This window comes from Marmota monax, unplaced genomic scaffold (genome assembly GCF_021218885.2).
Source record: "Marmota monax isolate L192 unplaced genomic scaffold, Marmota_monax_Labrador192_F-V1.1 WCK01_AAM20220418_F8-fsc00008, whole genome shotgun sequence".
In the NCBI taxonomy this organism is placed as follows: Eukaryota; Metazoa; Chordata; class Mammalia; order Rodentia; family Sciuridae; genus Marmota; species Marmota monax.
Window position 1 is genome coordinate 21195963 of NW_026694432.1, and position 17562 is coordinate 21213524.

General features: G+C 48.4%; 1 protein-coding gene across 2 annotated transcripts in view; it reads left to right on the forward strand.

Annotated features, from left to right (window-relative positions):
• The window catches only part of Pafah2 (platelet activating factor acetylhydrolase 2), a 33956-nt gene extending 18375 nt beyond the window's left edge, over nucleotides 1-15581 (forward strand). For both annotated transcript variants that reach the window (XM_046468930.2, XM_046468931.2), the window contains 5 exons: nucleotides 12-125; nucleotides 3685-3776; nucleotides 5057-5227; nucleotides 7252-7406; nucleotides 12055-15581. In XM_046468930.2, coding sequence (XP_046324886.1) covers nucleotides 12-125; nucleotides 3685-3776; nucleotides 5057-5227; nucleotides 7252-7406; nucleotides 12055-12149 — 627 coding nt within the window. In that variant the 3' untranslated portion in view covers nucleotides 12150-15581. The remainder of the gene's footprint in view (nucleotides 1-11; nucleotides 126-3684; nucleotides 3777-5056; nucleotides 5228-7251; nucleotides 7407-12054) is intronic.
• The last annotated feature ends 1981 nt before the right edge of the window (nucleotides 15582-17562 follow it).

Below are 17562 nucleotides of genomic sequence, written 5' to 3' on the forward strand. Positions count from 1 at the left end.
CTCTGTTGCAGGTGCATCAGCGCGTAGGAGAATGTGTGCGGGTATTGAGGATCATGCAGGAAGTCACTGCTGGGAGGACTGTCCTCAACATCTTGCCTGGAGGGTTGGATCTGATAACCTTGAAGGTATGGCAGCAGCTGGTGTGACCCAGAACTTCCTTGGTTACATGGAGCAAACCAAACTCACTATCTTAAACCAAAGAGAACTTACTGGCTCACATATCTAGCCAACTTTAGGCCAGTCCAGGGTCACACTGTCCTCAAAGCTCTTCTCTCCCTTCTGGTTGAACTTCTGTCTGTATGTGGGTGTCTTTCTTACCATAGTCCCTGCTTTTGCCAAGAAAGATGGTTGCTGGCAGTCCAGTCCTGTATCTCAACTCACTGCACCAGAATTGAAAAGAAAGGAGACTGAGTTTCCTGGCTGTGGCCCTTTGTGGGTCACATGCCCCTTCTGGACCAATCACTGAGTGTTCTGTCTGCCTGCTTCTGGGTGGGGACTTGAGCAGCAGGATGCAGGTTCCCACCAGGGCTGTGTGGACAGAGGAGGCATGTTCATTCCCTCAGGGAGGATCTACTTCAGGCTGGCTCCTTCCTGTGAGGGACTCCCAGGAACCTCCAGGAGGTTACGCAACCATCCCTGCAATAGACTGGAGTGCCTAGGAAGGCACCTTCAGACCCCGCTATTCACCGCCCCCACCTGATTTCCTCAATAGCTCAGGCTTTATTCATGGAACCAAGAAACCACATAAAAGCATGAAGAAAAAAGAACAGTTCTTTTGGACATTTTGACATTGGTCCTTCCAGTTATTTTTAAAATGCATTAATACATACATGCGTATTTTTGTTTACTTATTTTTGATATAGGGAATTGAACCAGGGACACTTAACCACTGAGCTACATCCCCAGCCCTTTTTTGTTTTGAGACAGGTCTCGCTAAGTTGCTTAGGACCTCGCTAAGTTGCTTTGGACCTTGCTAAGTTGTTGAGGCTGGCTTCAATCTTGTCATCCTCCTGCCTCAGCCTCCCAAGTCTCTGGGATTACAGGCATGTGTCACCACACCCAGCTCATACATCATTTTTAAAACAATAATGTTATCATTTAAAACAAGTAGTTCTGTGGGCTTCCCCCGCCCCCACACACACTTAGCAAAACAATCTATCTTTTTGCGATAGTCAGTGGTTTGGGGTGGCATGATTTTTAGTGGCCATGCAATATTCCGTTGTAGGAGTAAGCACACCCCTACATTATTTCCTAGGTGAGCTCCTTACACCAACTTAGGAAGTCAGCATTGTTAACCTCTCCATATCAAAAGAAAACAGATTAGACAGGCTAAGTGTCTACCCAAGAGTACTCAGCTCAGTTGTAGAGTCAAACTTTAAACTGGAATTTTTTGACCCATAAACTATGCTGTGTGGCTCAAAACCTCTTTAAAAAAAAATCTCTCGTAAGCCTCTGGTAGTGTCCTCTGAGGAGAATCATCTTCCTGGATGGCCAGCAGTGAGGCAGGACCTAGAATCTGGAGGGTTTTACCAGTGCCTTGCTGTGTGTGGTCCCCCCCTCTAGAGAAGCAGCCTCTGAGCGCAGAGGTGCAGGTCTACCTGCCTGGGAACCTGAGGAAGGGCAGCCATGGCCCAGTTCAGTTATTTAAGAAGCAGCCTTTGGAAACACAGAATTAAAAAACATAAGTAATTTTCAACCATCAGACCAAGTAAAACTTGATTATTTCCTGTGTTGACACATTGGAGACGTAGTCATCCTCCTAAACGGCTGGTGATAGTAGGGACTGCCCCGAGGAGAGCCATTAGGTGTAGTTCTCAGCAGTACAGATGCATGTGTGCTTTGATCCTCCCATCTCCAGTTTTGGGACTTTATCCTGTAACACCTGCCCTCATGAAGTGTGCTAATGTGCAAGTTATTTCTTCCTGTACAGAGTGTAACAGCAAAAGATTGACATTGACGGTAGCTTAAATGTTTACCAGTGACAGAGATGGTTGATAGGCTCTGCAACCTGGCTGTATTGTTTGGATAATGCTCACTGCTACAGCACATAAACCCCATATCTCAGTGGCTTATACTATTGAAATTTATTTTTCTCCTATGTAAGTCTATGGGGTACCCCTGAGCAAGAGGTGAATCAGGGATCGAGGCTCCTTTTACCCTAGGATTCTACTATCTCATTTGTAAATCCCAGATTTGTTGTGTACATTAAGCCAACAGAATGGGAGAGGGCAAGGAGGTCCATCTGAGAGGGTTGGTGTGGACCAGCCTTGGGCATGGAGATAGCACTTCTGCTCACATTCTGTTGGCCAGAACTCAGTCGTGAGGCCTCATCTGACTGCTGGGAAATAGTCTAGCTGTGCGTCCAGGAACTGATTTGGTGGTTAGCCAGCTGTCTGTTCCATGGGGAAATAAAATGTAGCTGTAAGAAAGGTTGGGGAAGCTCTTTCTGTGCTGGAATTGCTACACAAAACAGCCTGATACTGAACCATTAGTATAAAAAGAGGGTGATGAATGAATTCTTGTTTGCTTATGCGTGCAGAAAATGTTAGCTGTCTGTGGGAGGAAGTGGGCAACCTGTGGAAAAGGCATGGGGAAGGGAGAGACCTCTCAGTACTTCTGGTTTTCGGAGGCACCTGAAGGTATTGACCTATCTTTTAAAAAGCTGAAAAGTCCACCCAACGCAGTGGCCAAGCTGAAGGTGCTGAGTGAAGGGGAGGATTCCAGCAGGAAGCCTTTGGGTGAGGGAGCAGGCTTCAGGGCAGAGGCTGGGCCACAAAGCCAGAGAAATGTCTGGCCCTCCTCAGCAGGCAGCTGCAGCAGTTTTTTTATATAACCATGCCCTGAAGGCTCATGGGGACAACCAGAAATAGATACTTCCAGATCATGTTAGAATGAACAGATTCTTTCTCTCTTCTTCTGGGCTTTGGATAAAAATCAGGACAGATACTCAAAGAGGAAGTAGAACCTGAGTGGGTGACTGCACAAACAGTCCTTGCTCCAGAGCAAAGTGGAGGTGCCACGGGAACACCCCTGTCCTCCCCTCAGTGTGGTTCAGGGATCCCCAGGACCTGTTCATAAGGCACTGGGGGACGGAGACAGATCTTACTCTCGCCATGCTCTAAACTGGCGAGCCAGTGTGGAACCTGACAACATATGTCCATTCACTTATTCACAGGTATTTTTTTGTAGTTGTACAAGGACAACATGCCTTTATTTATTTTATTTTTATGTGGTGCTAAGGATCAGTGCCTCACACGTCTGAGCTGCAGCCCCAGCCCCTATTCATAGGTATTTGAATGTCTACCCGATGCTGGATATTGGTAGGTTGGTAGATGGTAAGATTACAGAAATAAAGGTGAGATGAAGCATGGTCCTCAGAACTTCTGCCTGCAGCAGGCCGCTCATGCCCAGCACTGTCTGCCTGCCTCGTAGGCAAGAGGATCTTCTTTTTTTGGTGGTGTGGTGCTAGGATTGGACCCAGTGCCTCATCCACAGTAGGTGAGTGCTCTACCACTGGGTGGCACTGCGCCTGCTCCAGCAGGAGGCCCAGTGTGGCTCTGGTGGCCTTCTCTGTGTCAAGCCTCCTCATCCCCTCAGTGGTTCTTCCTCTTGCTGTTGAGGAATTCCTTAATGGGAAAAAAAGTCCCAAATTTCTGGCTTGGCTAAGTTCTGTGCTTCCCTCAGGGCAGCATTGACTTGAGCCGCGTGGCTGTGATGGGACATTCATTTGGAGGGGCCACAGCTGTTCTGGCTTTGGCCAAGGAAGCCCAGTTTCGGTGAGTTTCCCAGTGATGCCGTTGCTCCTGCTCATTCATTCACTGTTGTGCTCATGTATCAGGAAGTGAGTGCTATGTTCTAGGTGTGTGTGGGGGGGGCTGGATATTCAGTGGTTACCAGATCTCTGCCTTCCTGGAATTATGTAGCTGTAGGAGGGACAGCCTGATGCAGAAGCTAGCAGATAGGGAGGCGCCTAGCACCTGAGTGCAGTGAAGAACATGAAACAGGCTGTTGAGCTGGACATGAAACAGGCTTCTCTAAGAGACATAAACAAGACGAAAGGCAAAGAGGCCAGCCGTGCAAAGGTCCAGAGGAAAGTCCTCCCCACTAGTGGGAACGACTAAGCAAAGGCCCTGAGGTGGACACATGCTGACTGTATCAGAGTGGGCGGAGCGTAGTGAGGGACAGGGGCGAGATGACAGGGCCTTTGGGCCAGGGGAGGGAAGCTTAGATTTTATTCTAAGTTCGAGGGGAGGCTAGTGAAAGATTTTAAACAAACAAACAAAAAAAAAAAATGCATCTTACTTTTAAAAAGTCTGTGGCTACTCTAGCTACTGTGCGAAGGATGGATGGTGTCAGGACCAGACTGAAGGCCAGAGGTGACTGTCAGTGTGAGCTGAGAAGTGAAGGATTTGCGTGAGGGTGGAGGGAGCCGGATGAGAGAAGTGAATGAAACATGGGGTGCACTTTGAGTTTCAGGGTTGAGTGAAGGAGGGGAAGTGGAGACTTTCCTTTGGGTGTCCATCATTTGAGATGGAGAAGATCCAGGTTGGGGTGGTAACTAATCGTAGGGCCATGGTTTTGCCCTCGGCACCGAGGAGGTCTTCCTGACCTCCCCTGCCAGGCCGGCCCTGGGCTCTCCCAGCACCTTTCGAATCGGGGCACTGAGCTGAGTGCCCGCTGCCTTGCCTGTCAGTCTTCCCTGCTGGCCTGGGAGCTTCCTGAGACTCAAGCAGAACTCTGTGTCCAGAGCACAGGGTTAAGCACCCAGCAGACGCTCCGTGAGCACTGAATGGGTGAGTGGCTGACTGAAGTGCCATTGTGCATGACTGGAGTCAGTGCCCCGAGAGCAGGTCCAGAGATGGAGGTCTGGTCCTTGCTGTCGGAGAGGATCTTTGGTAACTGGTAAATCCAGTATCCTAACTGAGGGGCCTGGGCCCTGGTACCTCCTCCCTGGCTTCCTGAGTCTTTAGCCCACTGGAGGGAAGCACCCCACCCTCCCCCACCACCCTGACTCTTCTTTCTATGTGGCAGCTCCAAATATCTGGTCCTCTTCCAGATGTGCTGTGGCCTTGGATGCTTGGATGTTTCCTCTGGAGCGTGACTTTTACCCCAAGGCCCGGGGCCCTGTGTTCTTTATCAATGCCGAGAAATTCCAGACAGTGGAGAGCGTCAACTTGATGAAGAAGATTTGCACCCAGCACAAGCAGTCCAGGATCATAACTGTCCTGTGAGTAAACCCCATGGGCAGGACCTCATGTCCTCTCCATTGACTCCCTTAATTTCTTCTGGATTGTCTCGTAGTATCTGGAATTAACAGAATACCCGAATAGCTCCTGAATTCCACAATCTTAATTCCTTTATAGTTTCTTCCCATCCCTCTTCTCCACTTAGCTCCACCTACAGGGATTTCTGCAGGAGTTGATCTGACTGGTGCTTTCTGGTAGAAGAGCATTGTGGGATTGCGTGTTGGAGAGGCAGGGGTGTGAGTCTGGGTGGGTTCCAGAGATCTCCGTACCCTTCTTGGAGTTTTGTTGGGTCTTTTGGAGAGTGTCTGTGGGAGACCTTTGACCTTCATCCATTGGAAGTTCCTTAGCACTTGCATGAACATTCGAATCTACAGATGTCACTCTAAAGTGTTCTTTTCTGTGACCTTCTGTATTCCAGCCAAACCACCTTCTCTTCACCTTCACCTCCAGCACCATCAGTTGGTTTTCTCCTGGGAGCCACTTTTCAGGAAGCAAACAATTTCTGGTGACTTAAAGACAATTGACTGTATAGGAGGTGACGAGGACCTTTTCAGAGACAGGACTGAAACCGCCCTGGCTTGATCCTGCCCTGCACGAGCCCAACAGCACACACATCAGGGGTCCCAATTCCCACTTCAGGAATGGGATGTGGCTGTGTGCCCAGACCTTCAGAGTCACTCGGTGGTTGGCATGTCCTGGCGCCAAGCCCCTGAACATCAGTCTGTTGACGGTCGGTGGCTTCTCCCCGGCCTGTCTTGGCCCAGGCTGTTCACTAGGACCAGCCCCTCCTCTTTCATTTTGGTTTCATGGCATTAGAGGGGACAGGACTGCTGGAATGTCTGTCCAGGCCAGACTCCAACATTTGTGACCACTGGGGAGAGGAGGGGAGGGAAGTTGGGACAGGGCATGCAAAGGGGACTTCTGGCGGGTGTTACTTCTTAAACTGCGTGCTGGATACCCAAATATATTATTCTATTCGTTTTTTTGCTCTCTTACCTTAAATAATGCATTTTTTCACATTTAAAAAATTATTTATTTATTTTTAGTTGGACACAATACCTTTGTTTTATTCATTTATTTTTATATGATCCTGAGGATCGAACCCAGGGCCTCGCACGTGTTAGGTGAGTGCTTTGATGCTGAGCCACAACCCCAGCCCTTTTTTCACATTTTTATTGGTGCATATTGATGGGATTTGCTGTTGCATATTTGCACACACACAACATAGCAATATAGTGTGGCCAGTTCACTCCCCGGCATTTTCTCCTTTCTGCCTCCTCCCTCCCACTTCCTGGCCCCTTTTCTCTACAATCTCCCTTGGATTTTCAGGAGATCCACCCCCAATTCTGTTTTTCTTTTTCCTCTTATTTAACATGATGGTCTCTAGTTCAAATAATGCATTTTTTTCCGGTGCTGGGATTAAACCCAGTGCCTTACACATGCCAGGCACACGCTCTACCACTGAACTGCACCCCCAGCCCAAGTAATGCATTTTTAAGAAATCATTTTTTTTTTTTTGCATGAGATCACACAGAAATGTAGCATTTAAATTTTCCATCCCTCGTTGAATTGAATAGTGAATTTAGTTATGAGTAATTTACCCTAAAATGAACCTTCTAGTAAGGATTTCACCTGTGAATTAAACATATTTAGAGGGCTGGGGGTGGAGCTTGGTGGTAGAGGGCTTCCCTAGCTTGCACAAAGCCCTGGGTTCCACCCCCCTGCACTGCAAAGTGCACAGTTGTGACAGGGAGCTGATGTGTGCGGTGAATGTTTGGCATTGAGGTCTGGTGATAACACCTGGGTTCAAATCCTAGCTCGGTGCCCTGTCCCCTGTGTCACCTTGGGAAGATCACTTCTCACATTCTGTTGAAGGGAAAAATACCTCCTAGACAGAGTTGCTGTGGAAATTATGCATGACGATGCATAGAAGCTTCTCAGACACACAGGTGCTCCGCGGGTGTGCCTCATCTCCAACCCTACCAATGCTTTCCTTTTCCTCTAGTGGTTCTGTTCATCGGAGTCAAACGGACTTTGCTTTTGTGACGGGCAACTTGCTTGTGAAATTCTTATCCACCCAAATCCGTGGGAGCTTGGACCCCTATCAAGGTCAGGAGATTATGGTGCAGGCCATGCTGGCCTTCCTGCAGAGGCATCTTGGTAAGAAGAGAGCTGGGGCCCAGGGGGCAGATGTGGGGTCCCTTAGAATTCACTACAGCACAGTGATCAGTACGAACATGGCTGAGCCCCAAGACAAGGAGTTACATAACATTGAAGAAAAAGCACGTGCCTGGAGGTTGGGGGACCCCGAGTCTGGCTCTTACTGGTCATTCAGCCTCGCTGAGCCTTGGTTCCTCACTGCAAATAGTGCGCTCACCTCTGCACTCCATCGCCACTGTCCTAACCCAGGCTTATCATCACTAATTTATCTGCATTGCGAGGGAGATTATGATAACTGAGCTAAATGCATGAAAGTTCTTTAAAGAAACCAAGCACGGAAGGATTGTGACTCATGACATAAGTCACTGTCAGCTAATTGGCAAGGCCTTTACGAGCTCTGGTCTCCTCCACCAGAGGGGCTGTCTTCCCCAGGGTGCCATCAAGCCCTCTCTGCCACTGGGAATGTGAATGGTTATAAGGGTTGATTCTAGTCTTTTAGTTGGAAAGACTACAAGTTCACTATCTTACCTTGAGAAAAAAGTGAAATTCATGTAAGGGAGGGCGCCTGGGCCAAGGGGCTAGTGCAGTTACATGAGCCAACATCACCTGCAGGACTGTCGTCTTGTCCCGTCTGTCTGGCCAGCTCAGCCTCTCTGACCTGTCCTCTCATGATGTCCACGTCTGTTCATCCAGGATGCCTTTTTCTTTCTTCCTGCTGTTTTTTCCTTGTGCTGATGGCGTCCGCTCGTTCATTCCACTCCTCCTACCCCTGGGTCTTTCCTTGTTGGCTCCCACTGCTCTCCGCCATGTTTTTAAAATGTCTTCATCCAGATTCTCAAGAGAGTCAGTTTGATCGCATCAGCATATCTTTGCCTGCCAAGGCACATTGTTGGCCACTGTTCCATCTAGTCCAGGCGTTCCCAAATCAGGTGTCTGATTGGAGGCCACCACCATCTGCCATCAGAAGGGAGCCGGGCTCGGCTGGACTCTTAAGGTTTGAAGCGTTTTCTAAACAAAATGAAGCTTGCTCTTGATCTTGACGGGAGAAGAGAGCTCCCAGGCAGGGAAGGGACGAGAGTCCCATGGGCAGTGGTCTTGATCAGTTTTGAGAAGCTCTCTGGTGTACCTGGAGCTCAGGATAATGAATTGTTGAAATGTAGAGGTAGAGAAGCGGGCAGAGGGCAGATGTAGAGCCCATGCGTTTGCTGAATCAGTTTGGGATTTATCCCACAGGCTAGGAGGAGCCCTTGGTGGTTCTAAGCAGGAGAACGTCACAGTTAGACTTTTAACGTAGTCTGCCTGCTGGAGGCCAGGAGGGCAGGGATGAGTTGAGAGGCAGCGAGCCCAGGTGGAAGGAGCTGGTAAGGTGGTGAGACGGCCTGGGCTGTTAGCTTGGCAAAGAGAAAAGCTTTTTTGGTGGCTGCTCAGTGTGTTGTCACATGGAAACTAAAATAGTCTGCAGGTGGCTCAGCTGCACCTCTAGCTCCTGAAAATACCATTCTGCTGATCCAGGATGTCACCTTTCAGGAAGAAGATGGCTGCTTGCTCTGTGTTCACTGTGCGCTCCCATCTCCAGCTCCTCAGCCTTCCACCCACTCTCCTGGAGGACTGTTCACACCTTCCCCTTCCTTCCCAAACCCCTGGCACCTCTTGCCTCAGCCTGTCTCTCAGCTCAGCAACTTTGCCTCCCACTTCAAGGCGACTGGAGGCGACTAGCACTTCCTCAGACCCCCGCAGCCCCTCCCCCGGGCCGGCTCTTCTGTCTGCTCAGGGTGGTCACAGCAGCAGCTTGTCCTCTACTTTAGATCATCCTTCTCTACTGGTTTATTTCATGCCAAAGTTTCTTCCTTAAAAACTAAAGAAATGGGGGAAAAAAAACCTGCCAGTTGCCATGACATATTCCTGTAACCCTAGTGACTTGGGTGCTGAGACAGATTGCAGCTTGAGGCCAGCCTGGGAGACATGAGACCCTGTCTCAAAATAAAAAATAAAGAAAGGCTGAGGACGTGGCTAAGTGGTAGCGAATCCCTGGGTTCAATCCTCAGGACCACAAGTTGAAGTAAAAAAAATAGAAACTCTGGGGCTGGGCTTGTGGCTCAGTGGTGGAGCACCTGCCCAGCATGTGTAAAGTCCTGGGTTCAGTCCCAACACTGCAAAACAAGCAGAAAAGAAAATTCTCGGACTGAGGATGTGGCTCAAGCGGTAGCGCGCTCGCCTGGCATGCGTGTGGTCCGGGTTCGATCCTCAGCACCACATACAAACAAAGATGTTGTGTCCGCCGATAACTGGAAAATAAATATTAAAAATTCTCAAAAAAAGAAAATTCTCCCGACTTCAGTATCCCCTCCAGTTATCACCCATTCCCTGTTCCCTCCAACTCTCAGAATGACATCTGTCTTTATTTGTCTAATTCCTTTCTTCTAATTCTCATCTATCTTAAGCACAGTCCTCTCAGGCTTCTGCAGTGCACTCCTTCATCAAAACTGCTGGGGTCAAGGTCCCCATGACCTTCACAATGTCAAATCCTTAGCCAGTTCCTGTTCCTCATCTCACTGCAACTCTGAGCAGCTCAGGGAGGGCTTGCTGCCTTTGCTTCTGGCGCTATAGATTGTCTCCTGTCTTGCTTCCCCCAGCCAGCCTTGCCACTTCCAGGGCTCAGTGCTTGGACCTTGGCTTAATGTATTTTCAAAAAATGCCTGATGCTGAGACTTTATAAAGAAAAGAGATCTATTTAGCAGTTATAGTTAGCAGGTATATTTAACAGTTCTGGAGATTGAAGAGCATGGTGCCAGCTCCATCCTTACAGTTAGTTCTTAGGTCAAAGATTGTCACTTCTAGAAGATCTCTCATCCAGTCCCTCAGAAATGGGCTGGGGATGTGGTTCAGTGGTAGAACACTTAACCTAGTATATCTAAGGCCCTGGGTTCAATCCCTAGCACCCCCCACCAACAAAAAGGAATATACGTCACCAGTCCCACAGCCCCATCCTGTCTGTCACCTCTCACCTCAGTTACTGCCAGTCTCCAGCCTGTCCCTCTTTCCCCCCATTGAGTCTTTTCTTAACAGAGCAGCCAGAGTGGTCCTTTTAGGAAGTTAGTCGGATCTTGTCACTCCTTTGCTCTCAATCTAACAGTGGCATTTCTCATTCCTTCTGGGCCTGTCTGATGTGACCGTCCTTCCTGGCCTCTGCTCCTACTGCTCTTCCCTTAGCCTACTTCACTCTCACCACATAAACCCTCAGTGTCAGGTACACTCCTGCCTCAGGGCCTTTGCATTGCTGCTCCCTCTGCCTGGAACATTCCTCCCTGATAGTCTCATGGCTCACTCCCACCTCCTTTAAGTCTCCACCTTGACTACCCTTTTTACATCACAGCACCCTCACCTCTGCCCTCAGCCTTGTCCCTCCCCACATACAGCACTTACTCCCTTTTTACATCCTCCATAATTTATTTTGTTTGAGTCTCTCTCTGCCCACTAGTTGATGAGCTCTCTAAAGACAGGGTTTCTGCCTCTTTTCTCTTGGATGTATTTTAAGCACTAAGAACAGAAGGTGGCACACAGTGGGTGTGTTCAATATTTTTTGAGTTAGTGACTATGTAGCGCTGATGTGTTGAGCAATTACTCCATGCCAGGCACTGGATACCCAAAGAGAAATGAGAATGGTCCCTCCCTTTGTCCCGGGTTCTGTTTGTCTTGATCGAGGCACCGTTTGCCCATTCAGCTGAACCCTCCTCCCTTGGCTAAAGAGCTTAGACCCTTTCTTTTTTAAATATTTTTTTAGTTGTAGATGGACAAAATATCTTTATTTATTTTTGTGTGGTGCTGAGATTTGAGCCCAGTGCCTCGCTTGCATGCAAGGCAAGTGCTCTACCACTGAGCCACAACCCCAGTCCCAGACCCTTTCTTTTTTTTTCTGGTGCTGGGGATTGAACCCAGGTGTGCACTACCACTGAGCTACACCTCCAGCCCTTTGGATTTTTTTTTGAGATAGGGTCTCACTAAGTTGCTGAGGCTGGCCTTGAACTCGAGATCCTCCTGACTGTTCTTGCCACGTGAGGCCCCTCTGCACGTGATCCCAGGGCCGCCTCTGGAGTTAATGCTGCTTTGTGGTATTGCTACTCTGGTGTTAATGCTGCTTTATGGTATTGCTACTCTGTGGCTTCTGCCTGGGATGACGTGGTAGTTGCACTCAGTGGCCATGTACTAGGATCTCTTCTTGTTTAGCAACATCCCTGAGCCTGGAAGCCGACTTTCCATTTTCTCTGCCTTCCTGTCCTGGGTGTAAATTTTGTCTCCAGCTCTTATCAGCTGCAGCTGACCTTGGGCAAATCAGGTTGGCTTCTCAACTATAAAATAGGGCTAACAGTGGCACTTAGCCCATAGGGTGATTGTGAAACACCATTCCCTGGAACGGTTCTGCTTCAGGGTGTATTGCCAGCTGTTACATCATTACTGAGTTGCCACAGATTAAGTCAGTCATTTATAAAGGCACAGAGTGATCGTTACTGCTCCCACCGTCACAACCACCAGCCAGTCCGTCTGGTATCCCAGGTGCTCCTCTCTGGGATGACCCCCGAGTCCCCGAGAGCTCCTCTTTGGCCTCACTTTACAATGATTTGCCTAACCTTCCTCTTCTTTCCCCTTTCAGACCTGAAAGAGAACTATGATCAATGGAACGACCTCATCGAAGGCATTGGACCGTCCCTCATCCCGGGGGCTCCACACCATCTGTCTAGTCTGTAGGCTCAACTGGCCATTTGTAAAAGGTCACTCGAGCTGAGCTTCCCGGGGCCACCCATAGCCTGTCGGGAGGGGTCCACAGGACTCTCTTTCACTGACTGAGAGGATTAATCACCCTGCTGATTGGATAGCTGGGTTCTTTGATCTTGGACTTGTTGATCTTAAACTCACTTTGTGACAGGGATCATTAACTGATGGACAAAGTGATTCTGTGGGACCCTGATGGTGTGGGGAACAAGCAGTGGGGGGGGTGGGGGGAGCGAGGGGAGAGCCGGGCCCCAGGCTGAGCCCTGTGGAGCCGGGAGGTGAAGACTCAGCCCCTACCCGGCCCAGCCTCCTGCCTCACCTTGGGCCAGTGCTGCTTCCTCTGTGGCAGAGCACAGAGGGAGACCTTCAGGGCTTCCTGCCTGCCTGGCACTTCCTCTCCCCGCCTCTCCACCTTCTCCCTCCCCAGGGCCACTTGGTGACACAGGCACTGTAGGTAATTTTCAAGGATACGGGCCATCACCAGATTTGCCATTTATTTTCAGTTTTTCTCATTGCGTGAAGCCTAGTTCTGGGCCTCAGTTATACCTCCAGCCCACGGGAGGCGGGTGGTATTGTTCTGACAGGGAGAGTCTCTGCAGGACAAAGGGGGTGCCTCAGAGTTCTGGGTGTTTGAGGGTTTTGCCAGGAAGCAAATGAGCAAGTTGGTTTGGGCAGAGAGGAGAGTAGTGCTGTCACCGTTAGCACAGGACTTGCCACAGAGGGAGGTAGTTTGGTCAGCTCAGACTCCGAGGCCACTCCTAGAGAAGTCTAGGATCAGCTCAGTTTTGCCTGTTACCTCAGATAACTTGAACCACCAACCTGCTCAGAAGCAGGGCGCTTTAAGTGGTCTTTCTTCTTTGCCTCAGGATCTGAGGCAAAAAAAAAAAAAAGAAAAAAGATGAAATTTCCTTTCTGTTCCATTTATAATTTGAATGATATCGATACTCACGTTTGCCTAATGATAGATTTGGAATATTCTCTCTCTTTAATCTGCATTAGATCAAGAGGGGGAGCCATCTGGAAGTTACTCTTCCTTCTGTCTCTCTTTGTTCACTAACCACGTGGGCCCTGTGTACAAGTGTTTGTAAGGAAAGGAAGACTCCAAGGCATCTAGTTCATCAGCCTGCAACTCCACCTCCACCTTCACGGCTCCTAGCCTCTGTCCTGGGAGGGGACCCGGAGCAGGCAGGAGCAAAAGGGAAGGGCATCTACACAGTAGTCCAAGTCAAGGGTCACCAAGCAAGCTGGAGGCTGAGCACAGTGGTGCACGCCTGTAGTCCCATGGTCCAGGAGGCTGAGGCAGGAGGATCACGAGTTCAAAGCCAGCCTCAGCAACTTAGTAAGACCCTGTTTCAAAAAATAAAAAGGGCTGGGGATGTGGCTCAGGGGTCAAGTGCCCTTGGGTTCAATCCCTGCTATCAAAAAACAGAAAAGCACACTGGAGGATCTGTGAATTTCGTGGCACCCTAGGAGCATCAGGAGGATGTCATTAAGTCCCAGGGATCTGGAGCTATATAGCCTGGTTTGGAGTCCTGGCTCCAACATTGCTAACTGGGTGAATGAGCAGATTTTATTCTCTTCCCAGTCTCAGTTCCTGCATTTCTAAAGTGAGGGTGTGCACTATGAAGAGTTGGAAGGATTAAGTGAGGGGTATATTTAACCCCTGGGTTATTAAAATTTATGTTTCCTACTTTCCAAACACATGAGGGTTTTCTAGCTGTAGGTATTATTTTCTCAATCAATTGCTTTGTGGTTAGAGAAAATGACCCACATGGTTTACATCCTTCAGCATTTGTTGAAACTTGATTGTTGGCCATGTGTGAGGTGCATTTTGTAAATATTCCATGCTTGAAAAGACTGGATTCTTTATGTGATGACACGCTCTTCCTCAACAACGCATCATGGATTTCCTTTCACAAGAGCATATTCAGATACACGGTAGGGCCCTCCAGCCCCCACGTGGGGACCAGAGTCCCTCAGCACTTACAAGATGATCCCTGGACCAGCCCTAAGGAGTTACCACCCAAATGCAGTAGCACTTGAGACCCTGCTTCTACCTGAGACCCATAAGTAATACAGGTATGTTTTGCAAAGCCCTCAACAGAAGGTCTGGGACCTCTCAGGAGAAAGGAATGGTTAGAAACGGGACCCTCTTCTCCATTCAGTTCAGCTATGACTCATTGGATTAGGTAGATTTTCCATCTAGGTTAAAATTACCCATTAAGCCACAGCATGTAATATTGACTCTTAGGAATGGGCATACCAAAGAGAACACCACTTCTTAGAGTGAACTGACCCATTTAATCTTTTAGGATTGTGTTAGGATAGACTAGATGATATGGTGCTAACAAGCAGCCCCCCCAAAAGCAATGAAAGTTTGTTTCTTGCCCTTGCTGCTTGTCCTCTGTGGGTCAGCTGTAGGCTCAGCTCAGTGTCATTTTTATCCTTATTCTGGGACCCAGGTGGATGAAGCACCTACCAGCTCCAAAAGCTTCTATCTAGAAGTGACACAGTTACCATTCATGTATTGTAAGTCAGAGTCCATTATCTGGCCATTCATAGCACCTCCTGCCATTCCAAGAGAGCCCAGATATCAGGGACCAGGTCTCATGTCAGAGCGGAGGAGACCTCTGGTCTCTGGGTGGTGGGTGTATTTGCACCTGCCCTCCAGCTCCCAGCAGCTGTCCTTTTAGTCCTCTTGATGGCTTTTCAGAGTTTGCGTTCTCTCCTGTGGTCATGCTGCCAGTTGTCACTCTTCCAAGCCTTTAATGTGCCAGCCACTAGCAGCCTCCCTCTTCACATCAAATTTGTGACTCCTTATGTCCGTGGGCTGAGAAATCAGCCACATTATTTGAAACTATGCATCAAGGAAAGCTGGACAGTCACAGAGGCTTTAGGGACCCTTCTACAACCAAGCCTGTTTCCTGTAGCTCAGGGTCTTTGTGGTCCCTCTGACTGCCGGGGAGGGATATCACGAGGCCTTTTGTCATTTGTTCTGCTTTTGGGTTAGCTGTGTCCCATCACAGCCAGATGCAAAGGCCAAGTGTCACTGGCCATAGCTGTGTGGCAGAATGACAGTGATGATCACAGTAATCACAGCCAGTGTTTCTCGAGCCCTGCTGTGTGGCAGGGACTGCACTCAGTGCTCTGAATGCATCCTGTACTTCTCACCGTAACCCCACGAGGTCAGGGGCATGAGCTTCATCTTACGCACAAGGAAACAAGCTTAGAGAAGCGATTTCATGACCGGAGCAACAATTTGGCAAAAGTGGGTCTTGGCATCAAAATCCAAGCTTCCCGTCACTGAGTCATAGTAATAGTACCTAAGAGACATACCTGGTTTTGCACTTGCTTTGGTTTCTTCAGACTGTCAGAGTATGGGCAATAAAACTTCATGATAGATTGAAATGTCAGGATCTCTGGCGATGTCTATGGCCCATATTGAGTTTCAGTGATAACTTTAGTGCTATTGAAAAGGGGGTTGGGGAGAGAACTGAGCCTCATGAGAACTCTGTAAGTCAGAGTCCATCTTCTGGCCTGTTGGTTTGATAAACCTGGAATGCAGGATTAAGAATGTGGGCTTCAGGGCTGGGCTTGTGGCTCAGTGGTAGAGCACTTGCCTTGTACATGTGAGACACTGGATTCAATCCTCAGCACCACATATAAATAAATAAAGGTATTGTGTCCATCTACAACTAAAAAATTTTTTAAAGAATGTTGTCTTCAAACTAAGCATGGTGGTGCACATCTGTAATCCCAGTAACTCAGGAGGCTGAGGCAGAAGAATTGCAGGTTCACAGCCAGCTTCAGTAATTTGGTGAGGCCCTAAGCAACTTAGTGAGACCCTGTCTCAAAACGCTCGGGGCTGGGGATATGGCTCAAGCGGTAGCGCGCTCGTCTGGCATGTGTGCGGCCTGGGTTCGATCCTCAGCACCACATACAATTTGTTGTGTCCGCCGAAAACTAAAAAATAAAATATTAAAAAATTCTCTCTCTCTCTTTAAAAAAAAACCAAAAACGCTGGGATGTGGCTCAGAGCCCCTGGGGTTAAAGCCCCAGTACAAAAAAAAAAAAAAAAGGAACATGGTCTTCAAAGTCAGCCCACTCTAACACTGTTAGCCTGTCACTGAATGCTTCTTTATCAACTTAACGTGACTTTGTGTGTGTGTGTGTGTGTGTGGTGTTGGGGACTGAACCCAGGAGTGCTCTACACTGAGGTACATCTCCTGCCCCTTTTTATTTGAGACAGGATCTTCCTAATTTGCAGAGGCTGACCTTGAACTTGCAATCCTCCTGCCTCAGCCTCCCAAGTAGCTAGAAATACCTGCTGTAAAATGCAAATCATAACAGTATCTCATCATATGATGTGATCATTAAACAAAGTAATGCATAATAATTACTCAGCATAGTGGCTGTATTAAGGGCTCAATATACATTCACTCTTACTAGTGTGGTTTCATTTGGTCCTCCTTACAGACCTGACAGGTTAGGTGTAATTTGCCCTAAATGGTCCCGCTGATCTTGGGTTAATTTCTCATTCTTGTATCTAAAGTTTCATGAAACCTTCTAACTGCCACTCAGTTGCTACCCTTGTGTTCTCCTGTCAGGTGGAGCTAGATGAAGAGAAACAGTTTCCCATTCTCTTTGTTCTGGTTTCCCTGCTTTAGACATCCAAAAATCTGCAGCCGTGTGTGGTGGTGTACGCCTGTCATCCCAGTGTCTTGGGAGGCTGGGGCAGGAGGATCACAAGTTCAAAGCCAGCCTTAGCAACTAAGTGAGGCCCTAAGCAACTTAGTGAGACTTTGTCTAAAAAATAAAAAAGGGATGGGCATGACCAGTGTAAGGCCCTTGCTTAGCATCTGGATGGCCATCTTAAGTGACAGCCTCCATTTTAAGAAAAATTTTGCTTTCCATCCTTGGGCCTTTCTGAGAAAGGCTCACCACTCCCTCATACCAACCCCACCCTTAATCACCCGCATTGGGACTCACCAGGCTCTAATCCCTGAGCCTGCCCGATAAAAGTCCAGAACCCCAAACCTGTGTTGCCTCTCTGTCTTTGGAGAGATGGCCTTTATTTGTCACCTGTATCTCTGCCTGGGCTCCATCTTTTGTTTCTCGCTTGCCTGTCTCTGGGTTCCTCGCTTTCCTTTCAACCAATGCGACTTGCCAAAATACGCTCTACTGTCATATATATATATATATAAAGAACAAATAGCAAAAGGAAATTTGAGGAAGAGAAAAAAGGCTGGGGATGTGGCTCAGTGGTTAAGCGCCCCTGGGCTCAATCCCTGGTACCAAAAAAAAAAAAATCAGAATCCATACCTGGTTCCAGCCCTGCAGGTCCTCTGTCACCAGGGGCACGCCACACAGGTTCTGGTCTGGGTTTTAA